The sequence below is a fragment of the Oryza glaberrima genome, chromosome 3 (assembly GCF_000147395.1).
Source record: "Oryza glaberrima chromosome 3, OglaRS2, whole genome shotgun sequence".
Lineage (NCBI taxonomy): Eukaryota > Viridiplantae > Streptophyta > Magnoliopsida > Poales > Poaceae > Oryza > Oryza glaberrima.
This window is the reverse complement of record NC_068328.1, coordinates 22,005,185-22,020,480: the sequence shown is the minus strand read 5'-3', so window position 1 is coordinate 22,020,480 and position 15,296 is coordinate 22,005,185. Positions and strand designations below refer to the sequence as shown.

The following is a 15,296-nucleotide window of genomic DNA, read 5'->3' as shown; positions in this document are numbered from 1 at the left end:
CATGCTGGTGTCTCTTTTGGTGTCGGTGAGCCACTACAAGATGACCATGTTGATGGGCTGGTTAGGGGGAGTGTGGTTTCATCTTCTCATGCACCCTCTTCCTCTCCAGCCTAAAGACGTGGACGGAGTTGGGTGTTTCAGGTATCGGGTTTGTTTTTGCTCCTTAGCAACGTGTAGTATCTAATAGTAGAACATTGTTTCCACCTAGAGACAACCTAAACGCAGGCTGGTCGTTGGTTGCTGGAGAAATCGGTGTGCATGCGCGCTGGAATAAAGGCGGTTGGCCAATTGGCAATTAGCCAGACCTATACGTGCACAAATGTTAATCAATTCTAGTACCACTACCAGCTAGTATATGACATACCACCATGCACTATATATTTTCAGAGATTCAGATAACAGGCGCACGCGGGGTGTATGTATGTATTTATAATTGGCCCCTCTTGCCATTGCAAAATGTATGCATATATATATAATTACGATAATCAATTAATATCCATATCATGACCGTAAACAATGAAACTTGGGTTTTGATAAGCTGATGATCTTTAATTAACATTATCGACACAATTAGATGATTGTTAGCACATCCTAACTTCTGTAGGTATTGTGATCGACGACCTAACAACTCTTCTTCACGCCCTGCACGTCTTAGACACAGCAGTGTTAAGGAGAAGTTGAGTTAATTAATTAATTAGTCAGTGTTTTAGCATAATTTAAATGTTTCTAGCATAACTAATTGTCTAATTTGCGCGCGCACTTGCATATAAGTGTGCGCCTACCGGCGCTAAAAAGCCAGAGATCACTCCAGCCACTACCTTCTTCTGCTAGCTTCTTCTCAATTCCTTCAATTCTTACTTTAGCTATAGCTAGCTAGCTGGGACAATGGCCGGGAGGAGGCTACCGGCGTTCTGCCGCGGCGGCCGGACGGTGGCGGTGGCCGCGGCGACGACGACGACGAGGGTGAGGAAGCGCGTGCAGCGGGTGGCGGCCGCCTACCACGCTGCCTCCAAGCTGCCGCCGCCACCGGCGGTGGCGACGAAGGCGAGCTTGGGCGGCGGTTGCGCTGACGCGCCATGCGCGGGAGGGTGGTGCCACTCGTACGGCGACGGCGCCGCCGCCGCCGCCGTCGCTGGCGCCGGCGGCGGTGGCGGTGGCGGCAAGAAGGACGGTGGCGGGAGGCGGGTGATGGTGGTGGCGGACGGGCGCGCGGAGGCGGCCGGCGCGCTGCAGTGGGCGCTGTCGCAGGCCGTCAGGCGCAACGACGCAGTCCTCCTGCTCGCCGTCGTCAGGCCGGCGGCGAACGCGTCGTCAGACGGCGGCGGCGGCGGCGGCGAGTCGTCCTGCGTGAACATATCGAGGACGAGGTGCTACCAGCAGCTGGACGCCATGAGGAGCATGTGTGAATCAGCCAGACCAGAGGTAATTAATTAACAAACACATCAACTTCTTAGTTAACTTGTGTAATTTAAATCTCCTTGGGTTCATTCGTGCTATGCTTAAATGATTTGACTGTTCAATTAGACCCCCTTTTTAAAATGCCAGAATACATTTTCTACAGTAAGTTGTCCTCTAAAAATATGTTACAGCAAAGTTTGAGAGGTTGAGTATACTCCTATTTGACAAGAAACAGTGATCCCAACATGTAATTAGAAGTCAAAGATGCAATTAAATCGTCTCTCCAGTTCAGCCACGTGTTGATTGGACGGCTTACGTTGCGGCCATAAGTAGTTCAGTCGATTATCTACTAACCATTAGCATTACAATAAAAGTTTTTTAAAAAAAATAAAAAGAAAACAAAGCTTTATAGCCTTATAGGCAGTGATCCACTTAGCACATTTCGCGGAATGGAGGCGTCAAAAGCTATTCTAGCTAAGCATGCAGCCTCCGGATCCGGATATTTGCTTCATCGTCCTCCATCCCTTTCAAAGCAAAGAACATTCTAAACTTAATTTTTTTCAGAGTTTCAATTCAATAAAATAATATTCAGAATTTCAAAAGGACTTATATATTTTTCATAATTTTTGTACACTTCAAATTTTACTAGAAATATAAGAAATTCTACTAGTATTTGCTAATTAAGTGGCGTTGTGCATGTGTGTAGGTGAAGGTGGAGGTGTGCGTGATGGAGGCGGCCGGCCGGGAGCGCGCGCCGGCGGTGGTGGAGGCGGCGAGGCGCCACGGCGCGTCGCTGCTCGTGCTGGGCCAGCGGCGGCGGCGGCGGGCGGCGGTCGCGCGGTGGCTGCAGCTGGCGCTCTGGCCGGCGGTGGCGGCGGCGGCGGCGAAGAGCAAATACTGGCGGCGGAGGGGCGCGCGGAGGTCGACGACGACGGTGGAGTACTGCATCGAGCACGCGCCGTGCGTGGCGCTGGGCGTGCGGCGGCGGAGCTCCGGCGGCTACCTCGTCTCCAGCAAGCGCCACAAGGACTTCTGGCTCCTCGCTTAATTAATTAATTTAATTTAATTAATTACTAGTGCTTTGTACTAGCTAATTGCTGTGTAGACTGGTCAATTTGATTCACATGATGCTGGATAAGGAAGATGTTATTTACGGGTGGTTTCATATCCTCTATAGTAATGGCACTACCATTAAAGACCCTGATATGCGAGGTAATAGAAGGGTGGAATTCACATATCAGTGACTCGGTGGGGTTAAAGCGCACTAAAAGCCGAGGAGTATGCTGTAATGTATAAGTGATTGGCATACCAAATATGAGACGGTTAAACTACAAACAAAAAATATGACACGATGAAACCCTGCTCGTTGTTGCGAGAGTTAACTATGATAACAACAAGAAAAAAAAAGTGTAAGATAGTTTAAACAACATAAACTTATATAAACATAAGTTTACATAAGTTGATGTGATTTAAATTCAAATAGTATGTAGAGTGATGATTTAAATGTAAAAGAAAAATAATGTGTCTTTGTGATAGAACACAAGAAGGAAGATAATTTAGACCATATGAGGGAAGAAAAAAAAGATAATTTGAACCATAGATTAATCATCTAAGGACTAAAAAAATTGATGTGATATGACTTAACAAGAGAAAAAAATAGCATGAACTAAGTGAGAATGAACTACTCACTCCGTTTCACAATGTAAGTCATTATAGCATTTCTCACATTCATATTGACATTAATGAATATATATATATATATGTGTGTGTGTAGATTCATTAACGTCAATATGAATGTGGAAAATGTTAGAATGATTTACATTGTGAAACGGAGGAAGTATATAGGTATATAGGATATAAAAAAATAATGGAGATATATTGATATATTATGTGAATTTAACATGTTTATATTTAAATCTCTAAAATTTAATAAATTATTAAATTATAGATAATATATCATGCTTGCATGATACTTAAATGTAATAATTACTAGAAAAAATATCCGTGCATTCAACTGGTGAAGGATATTTTAATCTTATTATTGTTATACTGTTTAATTAAAGTGAAATTTAATGTGGGATGAATTCGTTTGGATATATATATATATATATATATATATATATATATATATATATATATATATATATATATATATATATATATATATATTAGAAAATCATGAGTTGCAGTTATGATCGTCTCAAGGTAGCATGCGAGTTTTTTTTAAAGAGATTTCTTATACAACTCTTTTTGTATTTTCAAAAGTGAACAAACTTCAAAACCGATTCAAATATGGATATGTATTTCCAAAACCGAACGGACATAAAATCGACTCATACATAGATGATTACCAAAGTATCGGTAAAAACATCTTCAATTTTTATAATAGTAGAGATTAGTGGATGATGATGTGTCATCTTTATACGTTAAGCTTTAAAAAGTTAATGTGACTTTATAGTAAGAGATGATTAGTCATGTACCTGTTACGTAGAGTAGCGTAATTGAACGTTCTAAACATGAAATTTTACATATTTGCATGGGAAAAAATGATAATCATTATTTTCAAAATTTACCTGGCAAAGTTTTTGGATAATAATCAAAAGATATTTTTAAATTTTTAGAACTTGATTTTAGGATTGATGGGAAAGGCTCGAGGCTTTGCAACCTACCTGGTCTTAGGCTTAATTTCAGCGGTGTAGGCATCTCCTGGACTTCGCACATTGCCGGATTTGCTACTAACTTCTATCAACATATGTAAAATTTGATCAGTCGCTGTAAGACGCTAATAGTTGTATGGACCTTAGATATGAGTGATATTGTGATCTAAGTTAAACCATATAGAATTTGACACATGAGAGGGTTCAAGCATATCTCACCATAACAAGCGGCCGGACAGTGACACAGACCAGGCAAATGAATAGAATAGTTCAAAATGATAAATATTATGGGGATTCAATGATACGATTCTATTACAACCATACCATACGATGCCTTAAAAACTTTCAACTCAATTTTATTTTTTTTAAATCAACTCAATTTTGAATTCTTCTAACTCGGATTTTGAAGCTTTCAGCCCAAATTTTGAAACTTTCAACTCAAAATCTAAAACTTTCAACTTAAGCTATGAATACTTTCAACTAATAATTTAAAATTTTTAACTTGATTTTCTTATTTATTACTCCCTCCGTTTCAGGTTATAAGACGTTTTAACTTTGGTTAAAGTCAAACTATTTCAAATTTGACCAAGTTTATAGACAAATATAGTAATATTTATAATACTAAATTAGTTTCATCAAATTAATAGTTGCATATATTTTCATAATAAATTTGTCTTGGGTTGAAAATGTTACTATTTTTCTCTACAAACTTGGTCAAAGTTAAAGTAGTTTGACTTTGACCAAAGTCAAAACATCTTATAACCAAAAACGGAGGGAGTACTTTATTACGAAAAATGATTCAAAACCATAATTAATGTTAAACGCTATTAACGCTAAGCGCGTAACTAGGCCCGCGTGGGCACGTGATGTGCGCACCAGGTCGGCTCCTGCCGCAAACGCGCTGTGTCGGAGGGTGAATTCCTCAAGTGGGGGATAGTAAGGCCCCCCTTGTTAGTTCGGCGGGGGGCAGCGGGTGAGAATCGAGGACTCGGTGGAAGGTGTGATGTAGAGGGGGTCGGGCCCCTCAAGAACGATGAGACAAGAGCGGTCTATACAGGTTCGGGCCGCTGAGAAGCGTAACACTCTACTCCCAGGGGCGAAGCCAGGATTTATAGCTAGGGGGTGTGGGCAGGGCGAACAAGTCATAAGTCAAGGTAAGCAATACCGACGATAAAACAATACATCATGTATTCTGCCATAAAAAAGCTTGAATTTAGCTTTTTAGTTGTATCATTGGATGTTTGACAGTTTGAGACTTGAGACACCATGCTCAATAACGAGACGAAATGGGAGGACAGAGAGACGTGTGAAGCCGAAGCAATGATGACGAGGAGTTGATTTGCGTCGTCTCTCCGTCTCTTTCTTATTAATTGATTTTCTATACCATGTTTATTAATAATGGACTAATTAACATGCTAATGCGCTAGTTAGTACAATAAGCATGGGGTCGGATAGGGGGGGTGTTGGCCCCCTTCGGCACCCCTTGTAGCTGTGCCCCTGCCTACTCACGTGTTTGGTTGATCGAGTATGGCATACAACCCTTGAATCTCTGAGACACTAGTGTGAGTTAGCCAAAGAATCTTTCTCTTTCTCTCCCTCCCTCACGAGGCCTGGACCTCCTTTTATATCTCAAGGGGCTGCCACATGGGCCCAAAAGTCTACCTAGGGATGAGGGAGGACATTCTCTACATTAAATGCATGTCTTGTCGCTTGACTTGAAAGCCATAAGCACGGGCGCCGCGCATGGGGCCCATCAAATCGCACCGGCTGACACGGGGGATGCCCGCTTCATTCACCATTTAATGGATGAAGACTTCTGGGTCCTCATGCGCGCCGGGAAACGGAAACCCCGCGTTGACCAGGTCAGACGAACTGACTCCGGCTAGGATGAGAGGCTAAAAAACCTTTAATCATCATGACATGATGGGGCATGTCAGGTGGCACGCCGCCTGACATGTGACCAGTGCGCAGGCGCACTATCTCGGTACTATTGGTCACTCGACTGGTCATAGACCAGTCAGGCGCATAGCACGTCGCATTAAGTGCGGCATGGCGCGCCCGCTCAGGTCGCCTTAAATGCGGTTAGGTAGGCGTTGAGACCGCCCACCTAACTCCGTACACGTGGCGTCCTGCAGAGGGGGTCGGGGCCCGACCCCCAGGCATGGAGGGGGAGGCCACTACTCTACCCCGGGCCCGACCCCCCTCGAGGGAGTTGTTGATGCGAAAAACACACACTGGCCTAGAAGATCTGCTTAACTTCAGTGCAGGTCCAAAATCTTACTTTTAGGTTCGTGAGCATGCCGGTTGATTTGATCCTGCAATCAACAAGAAACAAAGACAAGAAAAACCACGGTTAAATCCATAAACGATAGCTGATCGGCCAGCCGCCGATAACATATCATTTATTTTCAAGCCAATGTCATATGTGAATCGATCAGCAGTTGTAAACAAGCAAGATAAGACTAAATCTACTCGATCAGCTGTAGATATTAACGATATACAATCCTTCTATCGATGTGTATTTAAACCAAGTGATTGGGATAGATCGGTCGTCATGCCGAGACAGTATAAATCACTTAGATCAAAATATACATTAACATGAGGACTATAAACGTATATAGCATAGCTGATCAGATAGATCTAGCATGTATCGGCTAATACTCCGATACCACTCTATATTAAGATATTAAAACATATATAATATATCAAACAGGAGCCTAATATACTTTATTGCGAATAAGATCTTAATATAAAGGGCAGATCTAGCATATCAATTAAGCATATAAGATATAGAATAGCTAAATCAGGTAAGATCGGCTGAAACCCCGATACTATCTCTCTCGACAATCATAAAACAAGCCAGATATTATAATAATAAATATTACTTAATAGATCGAACTCAACCGATGCAGCATTAAGCATAAAAATAAGTACAAGATCTAGGCAAGATGATGAAAACCTATAAGAGATGGTGGGTACACCATATAAACTGGATTAGTAACGTAACATAACCCTATCGATCACTTCCCAACAATAAGGAACAGCCGATAACAAGTTATAAAGCGCAACCAATCTAGATTACAGCGTGTATATGATAACTCGACGGATTACATGAACATGATTTAAGTGTCATAAAGATGGAAGCATTAACCCCGAGAATGCAAGCCGCCATAACAAACTTTACCTCTAGTTGAAGATCGAATCGATGCAGCTCAACCCGAAAGCAAGAACTCGTCGAAATAAAACGAAAGTAAAAAGGGTGGCGATGCGCCGAGATTGTATTGAACTGTTGTTTTGATTACATGGTTTCGGGCTCTATTTATACCCAAGATACAACATATATCCTTGCCAGACACGACACTTATCTTTAACAAACTTTAAGATACCATAAAATCTTTGCGGCAAACTTTTGCCCAAACATATCTCTATGGAATTTACATGAAATATCCTAATTAATAGATATAATTGCCTATCTGAGAGCTTTATCTCCATCGTGGCAATCCCTGTGAAGCACTTTGATCGATTCCAGAAACAGCCTTGAAACCATCTTCATCGGAATCGGCTGCATCACCTCTATCGGCTGTGTTGGCTGTCCTCTATCTAATCTATCTTAGCCGATGTAAACTCCAGTCGATGCCTTCGCAGCCGATGCATACTCTATTCTTCGAATCGATCTCTTTGTCGAATCCGTCTTAATCCCAATGTCGAACCTGATTCACAATTTACCAAATTTGGTAGTCAACAGGAGTGCCACGTGAGTACCGGGTTCAGCCTCTTCCCTCTAGCCTTGATATCCTCAGGCCCATATCACCGACACGCTGATTAGGAGCCCCTAGAAAGTCTCACAAAACCGCACTATTGATTATTTTAAGTTTGATCTATCACAATTTTAAATTCTACCATCACATCTTAAATTTATAATCTTTTATCCATCATATAAATATTACATGCATGAAATTAAAGCTTTTTAAAAGTTTGATATACGACTATGTAAAATTGGTTAACATTGTGGTTTTCTGAAACTTTCGGACCATAATACCTAAGGTTATTTTTCACGTGTCAAAATTACTATGGTTTTTGTGCAACTTGAATGGGGTTTTATGAAATTTTACTTATAAAAATTAAAAATAAGATCCATGGATCAATTAGAAACCAGGAAATGATCAAATGATAAGTGGCAATCCCAGCTGCAGCAGTCAATGGGCTAAACGCTTTTGGGCCTCCAAATCCAAACGGGCCTAATAGGCCCATTAGCCGACAGCCCATCAACAACAGCAAAATTAGGGAGGCAGCGGCTGGAGAAAACCTCCACTAAAACCCTAGCCTCCCCGCTGCTCCTCTCCTCCCCCCGTCCCCCGGCCATGGCGAAGACGAAGCCCATGGCGGCTGCCGCCGCCGCCGCCGCGGCGGACAAGAAGAAGGGGAAGGGCAAGAAGAAGAAGCAGGGGAAGAACGGCCCGGCTGCCGTCGCGATGAAGGCCCGCGGCGCCGCGGCGGCGGCGGCGGCGTCGGGGAGCAACAACCCCTTCGAGGCCATCTGGTCCCGCCGCAAGTTCGACGTGCTGGGCAAGAAGCGCAAGGGGGAGGAGCGCCGCATCGGCCGCGCCCGCTCTGAGGCCATCCACAAGGTAAACAGTCAATCAATCGATCAATCAATCAGCTAGTGGAAGGGGCGGGATTAGATGGGTGAATCGATCGGCTGATGATTTTGGTTTTTGGCGATGTGCAGAGGGAGAACACTCTGCTCAAGGAGTTCGAGCAGAGCGCCAAGTCGTCCGTGTTCCAGGACCGGCGGATCGGGGAGAGGGACGAGACGCTGCCCGAGTTCGACAAAGCTATCCTCCGCCAGCAGCGTGAGCACATGGTACGCGTCTGCGCTGTGGATTCATGGTTGGAGATTTTCTTTTTGAGAGAGAATGCATGTTTTGCGTAGAACAGTCAACACCTGTAGCATTTCTCTGGTCAGGACAGATGAATAAACTTGATGGATTGTAGTTACTAGTAAAAATGAAGTAACCTTAGAGCTTTTTCAATGAGGAAAAATTAATTTGTTCTCCGCTTACAATTGTTCCTAGTGATATTCGCCTTGTAATGTAACCACATTGTTCTTATCTCTGGTTAGTAACTTTAGGATGATATCGTTATAAGTGTTTTCTTGTATTACTATAGTTTGTTGAGTTCCCTTTTGTAATTCTATCTAGGCAAAGCTGAAACGAGAAAGCAAATACAATCTATCTGATGATGAGGAAGATGAGGTTGATGTTCACCTGCCTCACTCTCTCTCAGGAAAAGATGATTTTGATGAAGAAGTGCCTCTTGATGATTATAGTGATGAAGAAGGTTTGTTCCATACTCTGTCTTAGTGTCTTAGCTTGGCATATAATCATCTTATTTTCTTCTTGGATTCCTGTGAATCTTCCTTTTCTGACATTCATATGGAAATTTTGGTTTCTTGAAGCTAGCGTTCTGTTTTCTGCCTCAAATGATGATTGTATTAAATATTTGTTGTGTTGTTCCTGAAAAGAAACAGTGGGCTTGTTTGGTTTGGAGCCAATTTTGCCCTACCAAATTTTGTAGTATAGAATTTGAGCTTGTGTGGGCAAAAAATGGTAGCAAACCGAACATTCATTTCATACTATTGAAGTTGTCAAAATTTCAGTAGGGCAAAAATAGGCTTCAACCCAAACTAGCCCAGTAACTATTGATGGCCTGCAAAATCCTGTCTGTTGATCATTTGTGCAATTGAGGACGTAACCCTTTTTAGGCTCAGTTTTAGTTGATACTGGCAGGTAGCGATTTTTCCCCCTTACGTGTAGAATGTAGGTATGTATATTTTTAATGGTTCATTATCTATAAAAAGTGAGTCCTTTTTCTTGCATATACTACATATTATAATAAATAAATGGCTTACCTGTAATAGGCTCATAAACATGCACCAATTTTAGTTTTCTTTTCATCATTTTATTTGTTAACTTCACCATTGGAGAAATTAAGATGACATTATTACATGAAATTGTTTTCTTGCATCATAGTAGTCTCCAAAATGAAGTAGAGTCCCTATCCACATGAATCAACATTTATGATTAGATTTTGTTCAGCGTGCTTAATCCTCTGTAATTTTCAGGTCACATGATCCTCTCGAAGAACCGCATACCTCTCCAAAGTGGTGATGTTCCTTCAGAAACTGGTCTTCCTGAAGGAACTAATGTAAGTTTTGATAGGATGGTATTAGGATCCAAATTTAATCAGTCCGTCTCCTGTGACCTCAATTTAATTACACTTGTTGGCAGGTTCACAAGAGCAAGAAGGAAGTTATGTCAGAGATCATTTTAAAGAGCAAATTTTACAAGGTACAGCATCTTCTGTGATTAGATGCCATATGTGTTACTTTGGTACCCGTCCTTTTGTTCTTGTGTGATCATTTAGGACCTTATTTTGTTTTAATATTAAGTAGATCGATCGAACTGTCATTCTGCTGTTTTTCTGGTATATGTTGAACTATGAAACTTTACAAAAAAAATAATCTGAATTCAGTCCAGGGGCTAATATGATTTAATCCATCATACTACTTACAGTTTTTTTGCTTAGCCCTTGCTTTTTGCGAACCATTCTCGGAGATAGGCCAGTGAAACCTGGCTTTAACCTTCTATCCCTGTATTCGTCGCAAGCAATGATAAAGTATTCTTGAATGTTTCCAGTAATACTCTGTTGGTCTTATAGTATTTTGGGAATATGCACTATATCCTGTTACTTTTTGGACGTGCTCATTATTAGATCTACATTGCTAAAATCAAACAAGCTGAAATACTTGAGGAAACCCCATTAAAACACAATCGTTTTTAGCAAGTGAGGAGGCTCGCCTATGGAATTTGGTTGGGGCCAAGGGGCTATCTTTGATATGGACCCTGCTTATGTAGGTGTGTGTGTTATGATGTTGTAAGAGCCTTGTTGGGCGCTTTGGCTTTTGTTTCTTTCAGCATGTATCCGTGTCATGGATGCATCGTTTCCTCCTATTAATGCAAAGATACACAGTTCTCATGCGTATTCGAGAAAAAAAGATCTAAGTTGCTGTACATGACTAACATACGCTATACTTGCAGTATTTTTGTCTCATGTTTCTGGAATGTTATTAGTTGTGTGTGACATGAAGAGGATGAAGCTGTTTCTTAAAACACAAAATTTCTTCCTTGTGCAGGCCCAAAAGGCCAAGGAGAGGGAAGAGGATGAACATCTTGTAGACAAGTTGGATAGTGACTTTGCAATGTTAGCCCAGACACAGGCGATGTTGTCCTTGACTCGATCAGCTAGAATGGATGCAAATAAATATAATTCAAGTACAGTCCAGAAAGATTCATTTGGTTTGACTGCCAAGGAGATTTTTAATAAGGTATGTTCTTAGTGCTACGCTTCTTGCTTCTACATATGTTGTTAATAATCACACTGTTATTCATTCAACACATGTTCTATTAGAAGAATGGGTTTGCACCCGGTCACTTGGATGCAACAGTTGGTTAAAATGGTTTTGCATGCATATCCATGAGATGGACAAATGATTAAAATGGTTTATGTTAATGGTTAATATTGTTAGCTGTTAATATACTTTCTAAATGTTTCGTTCACCTTAAGGACCTGGATATGGTACTATGACATTATGAAGTCATTTTTCTTTGGATAAATTCATTTTGTACCTATAGATTACAGGCATTTGTCTTTGCTCCGTTTTTGTGTCAACAGACTTTCATTGTTGGCTGTGGGGAAATTCACATTGATGTATTTTTTATTGACGTTATGATGGTAAAGTCTGATCAGTATTTGTTGTTGCCAGGAAAAACCAGATGCATATGATAAATTAGTGAAAGAAATGGTTATGGATCAACGTGCTCGTCCATCAGACAGGACAAAAACACCAGAAGAAATAGCTCAGGAGGAAAAAGAACGTCTTGAGAAGTTGGAGGTTTGTTTCATATTATTTCAGGGTTGAATGCAGTTATTGTATTCTTGTTTATTTAAAATGTCCCAGTGCCACAAATTCTCCTGGTGGATGCAATTGTCTTACCTAAAACTTCTTACATCAACTTTGTCATTGGATGCCATATATTCTTTAACAATTTATTTATGCAAACACTGGTGCACCATTTGTTTTGTGATTTAATCAAGCATCTAATTAAATTTTATACTTGCAATTCTATCACATCATGGTTGTCTTTTCGTATGAAATACTGATATTGAATCTCTCTGATGCTGGTTGGTCTTCTAGAAAGAGCGTCAGAAACGAATGCTTGGAACTGCTGAGTCCTCTGATGAAGATGATGATGATGACGAGGAGGGTGACCGCAGCACGAAGCTAGACAGCTCAAAACCTATATCTGGTGATGATCTTGGTGATTCCTTTTCTACTGATGAGCCAGCAAGAAAGGAAAAGGGCTGGGTCGATGAAATTTATGAAAGAGAGGGTAAAAAGATTGGTGAAGATGCTGAAGGGTCAGACAATGAAGAATCTGATGATGATGGTGATGACGATGATGATGATGCTGAGGATGGTGATGATGATGCTGAGGATGAAGATGAAGAAGAGGATTTAAGTGATAATGACTTTGGTAATATGTCTGCTAGAGACTGGGAGCAAAGTGACGATGATGAGGTTACCATGGAAGAAGATGAAATGGAAGGTCTCAAACAAAAGGAACAGAAGATCAGTGGCAAAGTGGTGAAAAAAGATCTACAAAATTCAAAGAAAGAGTCTAATGCAGAACCGCAAGTCAAGGATGACAATCTTCCTTTTGTGATAGAAGCACCAAGTAACTTGAAAGATCTATGCTCCTTGCTAGATGGTTGGTCAGAAACTGAAATAATTGAGATTATTAGTCGAATTCGTACATGCAATTCAATAAGGCTTGCAGCTGAAAATAGAAAGAAGATGCAAGTATGTAACTTTTTTTTTTTACTGAGATCAATATCGTATTTATAGTTCTACAAATATTTACTGATTTTTTTCTTAAATATCTTACAATTCACACGGCATTTATTAAATGTATCCTCAAGTATTGTGATCTCTTTTGGCAGGTTTTCTATGGTGTTCTCCTGCAGTACTTTGCAGTATTAGCTACTCAGAGTCCAGTGAGATTCAAACTAATTGACACCCTTGTTAAGCCTTTAATTGAGATGAGTGGGGACACTCCATATTTTGCTGCCATCTGTGCGAGGCAGCGACTTATCCACACACGTACTCGTCTATGTGAAGATATAAAGGTTTCAGGTCTGTGAGCTGAGAACTTGGATTTGGTAGGAAATTGGTTTTATTATCAATAAACTGTGTGATTTACTGTGATTGCTTTTGAATATATCTTATAGGAAAGAGCTGCTGGCCAAGTTTGAAAACATTACTTCTTCTGCGGTTATGGTCTCTTATATTTCCCTGCTCTGACTTCCGCCATGTGGTAGCAACTCCAATGCTTTTGCTTATGTGTGAATATTTGATGCGATGCCCCATACAATCTGGTCGAGATGTAGCCGTTGGTTCTTTCTTGTGTTCCATGGTGCTTGTGGTATGTTCTGTAACTCTAAATCTTGTTCCATTAAGTTCTTATATGAATGATGAAGAACTATTAGCTGAATTTCTTACTCGACATGAATTTCCTTTTTTCTCTTCTTCCAGTTCTGCATAATAATAACAATAATAATAACTCTGATTGCAGGCTACTAAAGAGTCTAAGAAATTCTGCCCTGAAGCTGTCGTTTTTCTGCAATCTCTTTTGGTAACATCTCTGGGAGGAAACCTGGGATCTGACCTACGAAAAAAGGTATTTTTTAGTTTCAGGCATTGAACTTTTTTTTTTCTTTTTTTGCTCACTGCTTGATATCAAGCGACCCTTTGTATAGATCAATGATCAATTTTTGGAGCTCAAGACAATGAAACCATGGCTTCATATCCATGAAAAAGTGCACGAGGTGAATCCAGCGAATATCCTGGAAGTCATATGCATGGATTCTGATGCTCCTTATTTCTCCTCTGATAATTTCAAGTGAGGATGTGTTTTCTCTGGCATTTTGAATATTATTGGTTTACTTAACACATAATCTTACACTCGTACATTTTCTAACAGGGCTAGTGTACTTCTATCTGTGGCTGAATGTTTAAGGGGATTTGTTATTATACACGAAGAACTATGTTCGTTCCCCGAAATTTTCCTGCCAATCTCTTCTTTGATGCAAGAAATTATGGATAAATCAGACTTGCCTGGATTGTTACAATACATTTTCCATGAAGTCATTGAGTTGATTAAAAACAGAAGTGATGAAGTCCATGCATCAAGGCAGCCACTCCAAATGCGAAAGCAGAAGCCTGAACCAATCAGGCAGTTGAATCCGAAATTTGAAGAGAAGTATGCATTTTTTGGTGTTCTATTCTGTGTTAACAGCATGTTGTATTCTTCTTGAAGGGTTTTCTGTTGTTCATTCTTTATTGACTCCATTTCTTCTCTTTCTGCAGTTACATTAAAGGCCTTGATTATGACCCTGATCGGGAAAGGGCACAAATGAAGAAAATGAAGAAACGCCTTAAGAGTGAGAAGAAGGGTGCAATGCGCGAACTGCGTAAAGATAATTATTTCCTGTCTGCTGTGAAAGAGAAGGAGAGGATAAAACAAGAGCAAGAGAGAGCTGAAAAGTATGGAAAAGCCATGGCTTTCCTTCAGGAGCAGGAACATGCTTTTAAATCTGGACAGCTAGGGAAGGGCAGAAAAAGGAGGCGGTAACATTTTCTCCATATTTAGTGTGTGTAAATATATTGATTATATTCCCCATGCTGTTCAGTTCACCATCTTTCTTGGGTACTGGAGATTTAGACACAGCGAATGGCCTTTGCATGCTCCATTTTAACTGCCTGTTGTAACTTCTAGCTTGTGGACACACCGAAATACAAAAGTAGATGGTCAGAACTCCCTTGTTAGCAATATGGAGATGGAGCGTCACTTGCATGAAAGCTACTTGGAAGAATGTTTTTGCAATCTCCCCAACAAAGCACCAACATGGCAATGGTTTTTTTATTTCTCTTGTATCGGGAAATGGATTGCTCTACTGTGTTATACTCCTGCAATAGCAATTTTGATGTATCACAGCCAAGAGTTTTTGATGTGTTCCCTTTCCTTTTTGCACTCGTCAGATGTACTGGAATGTAAACCAATGAAATCCTTAATGTAACATTACTTCCATTTTATAGCCATTCCTTGCCATGTTCACTGT

General features: G+C 40.7%; 2 protein-coding genes across 2 annotated transcripts; both read left to right on the top strand.

Annotated features, from left to right (window-relative positions):
• Nucleotides 1-814: 814 nt before the first annotated feature.
• Nucleotides 815-2,775, top strand: LOC127768337 (uncharacterized). Its single transcript, XM_052293893.1, has 2 exons — nt 815-1,422; nt 2,105-2,775. The coding sequence occupies exons 1-2, from the start codon at nt 886-888 to the stop codon at nt 2,444-2,446; spliced, it is 879 nt and encodes a 292-aa protein (XP_052149853.1). The 5' UTR covers nt 815-885; the 3' UTR covers nt 2,447-2,775.
• A 5,604-nt stretch (nt 2,776-8,379) lies between these two features.
• Nucleotides 8,380-15,270, top strand: LOC127766144 (uncharacterized). Its single transcript, XM_052291208.1, has 14 exons — nt 8,380-8,683; nt 8,785-8,919; nt 9,257-9,395; nt 10,180-10,262; nt 10,346-10,405; nt 11,251-11,442; nt 11,881-12,009; nt 12,313-12,978; nt 13,119-13,311; nt 13,407-13,600; nt 13,751-13,855; nt 13,935-14,077; nt 14,159-14,437; nt 14,545-15,270. Exons 1-14 carry the CDS (start codon nt 8,417-8,419, stop codon nt 14,807-14,809), a joined length of 2,850 nt encoding a protein of 949 aa, XP_052147168.1. The 5' UTR covers nt 8,380-8,416; the 3' UTR covers nt 14,810-15,270.
• The last annotated feature ends 26 nt before the right edge of the window (nt 15,271-15,296 follow it).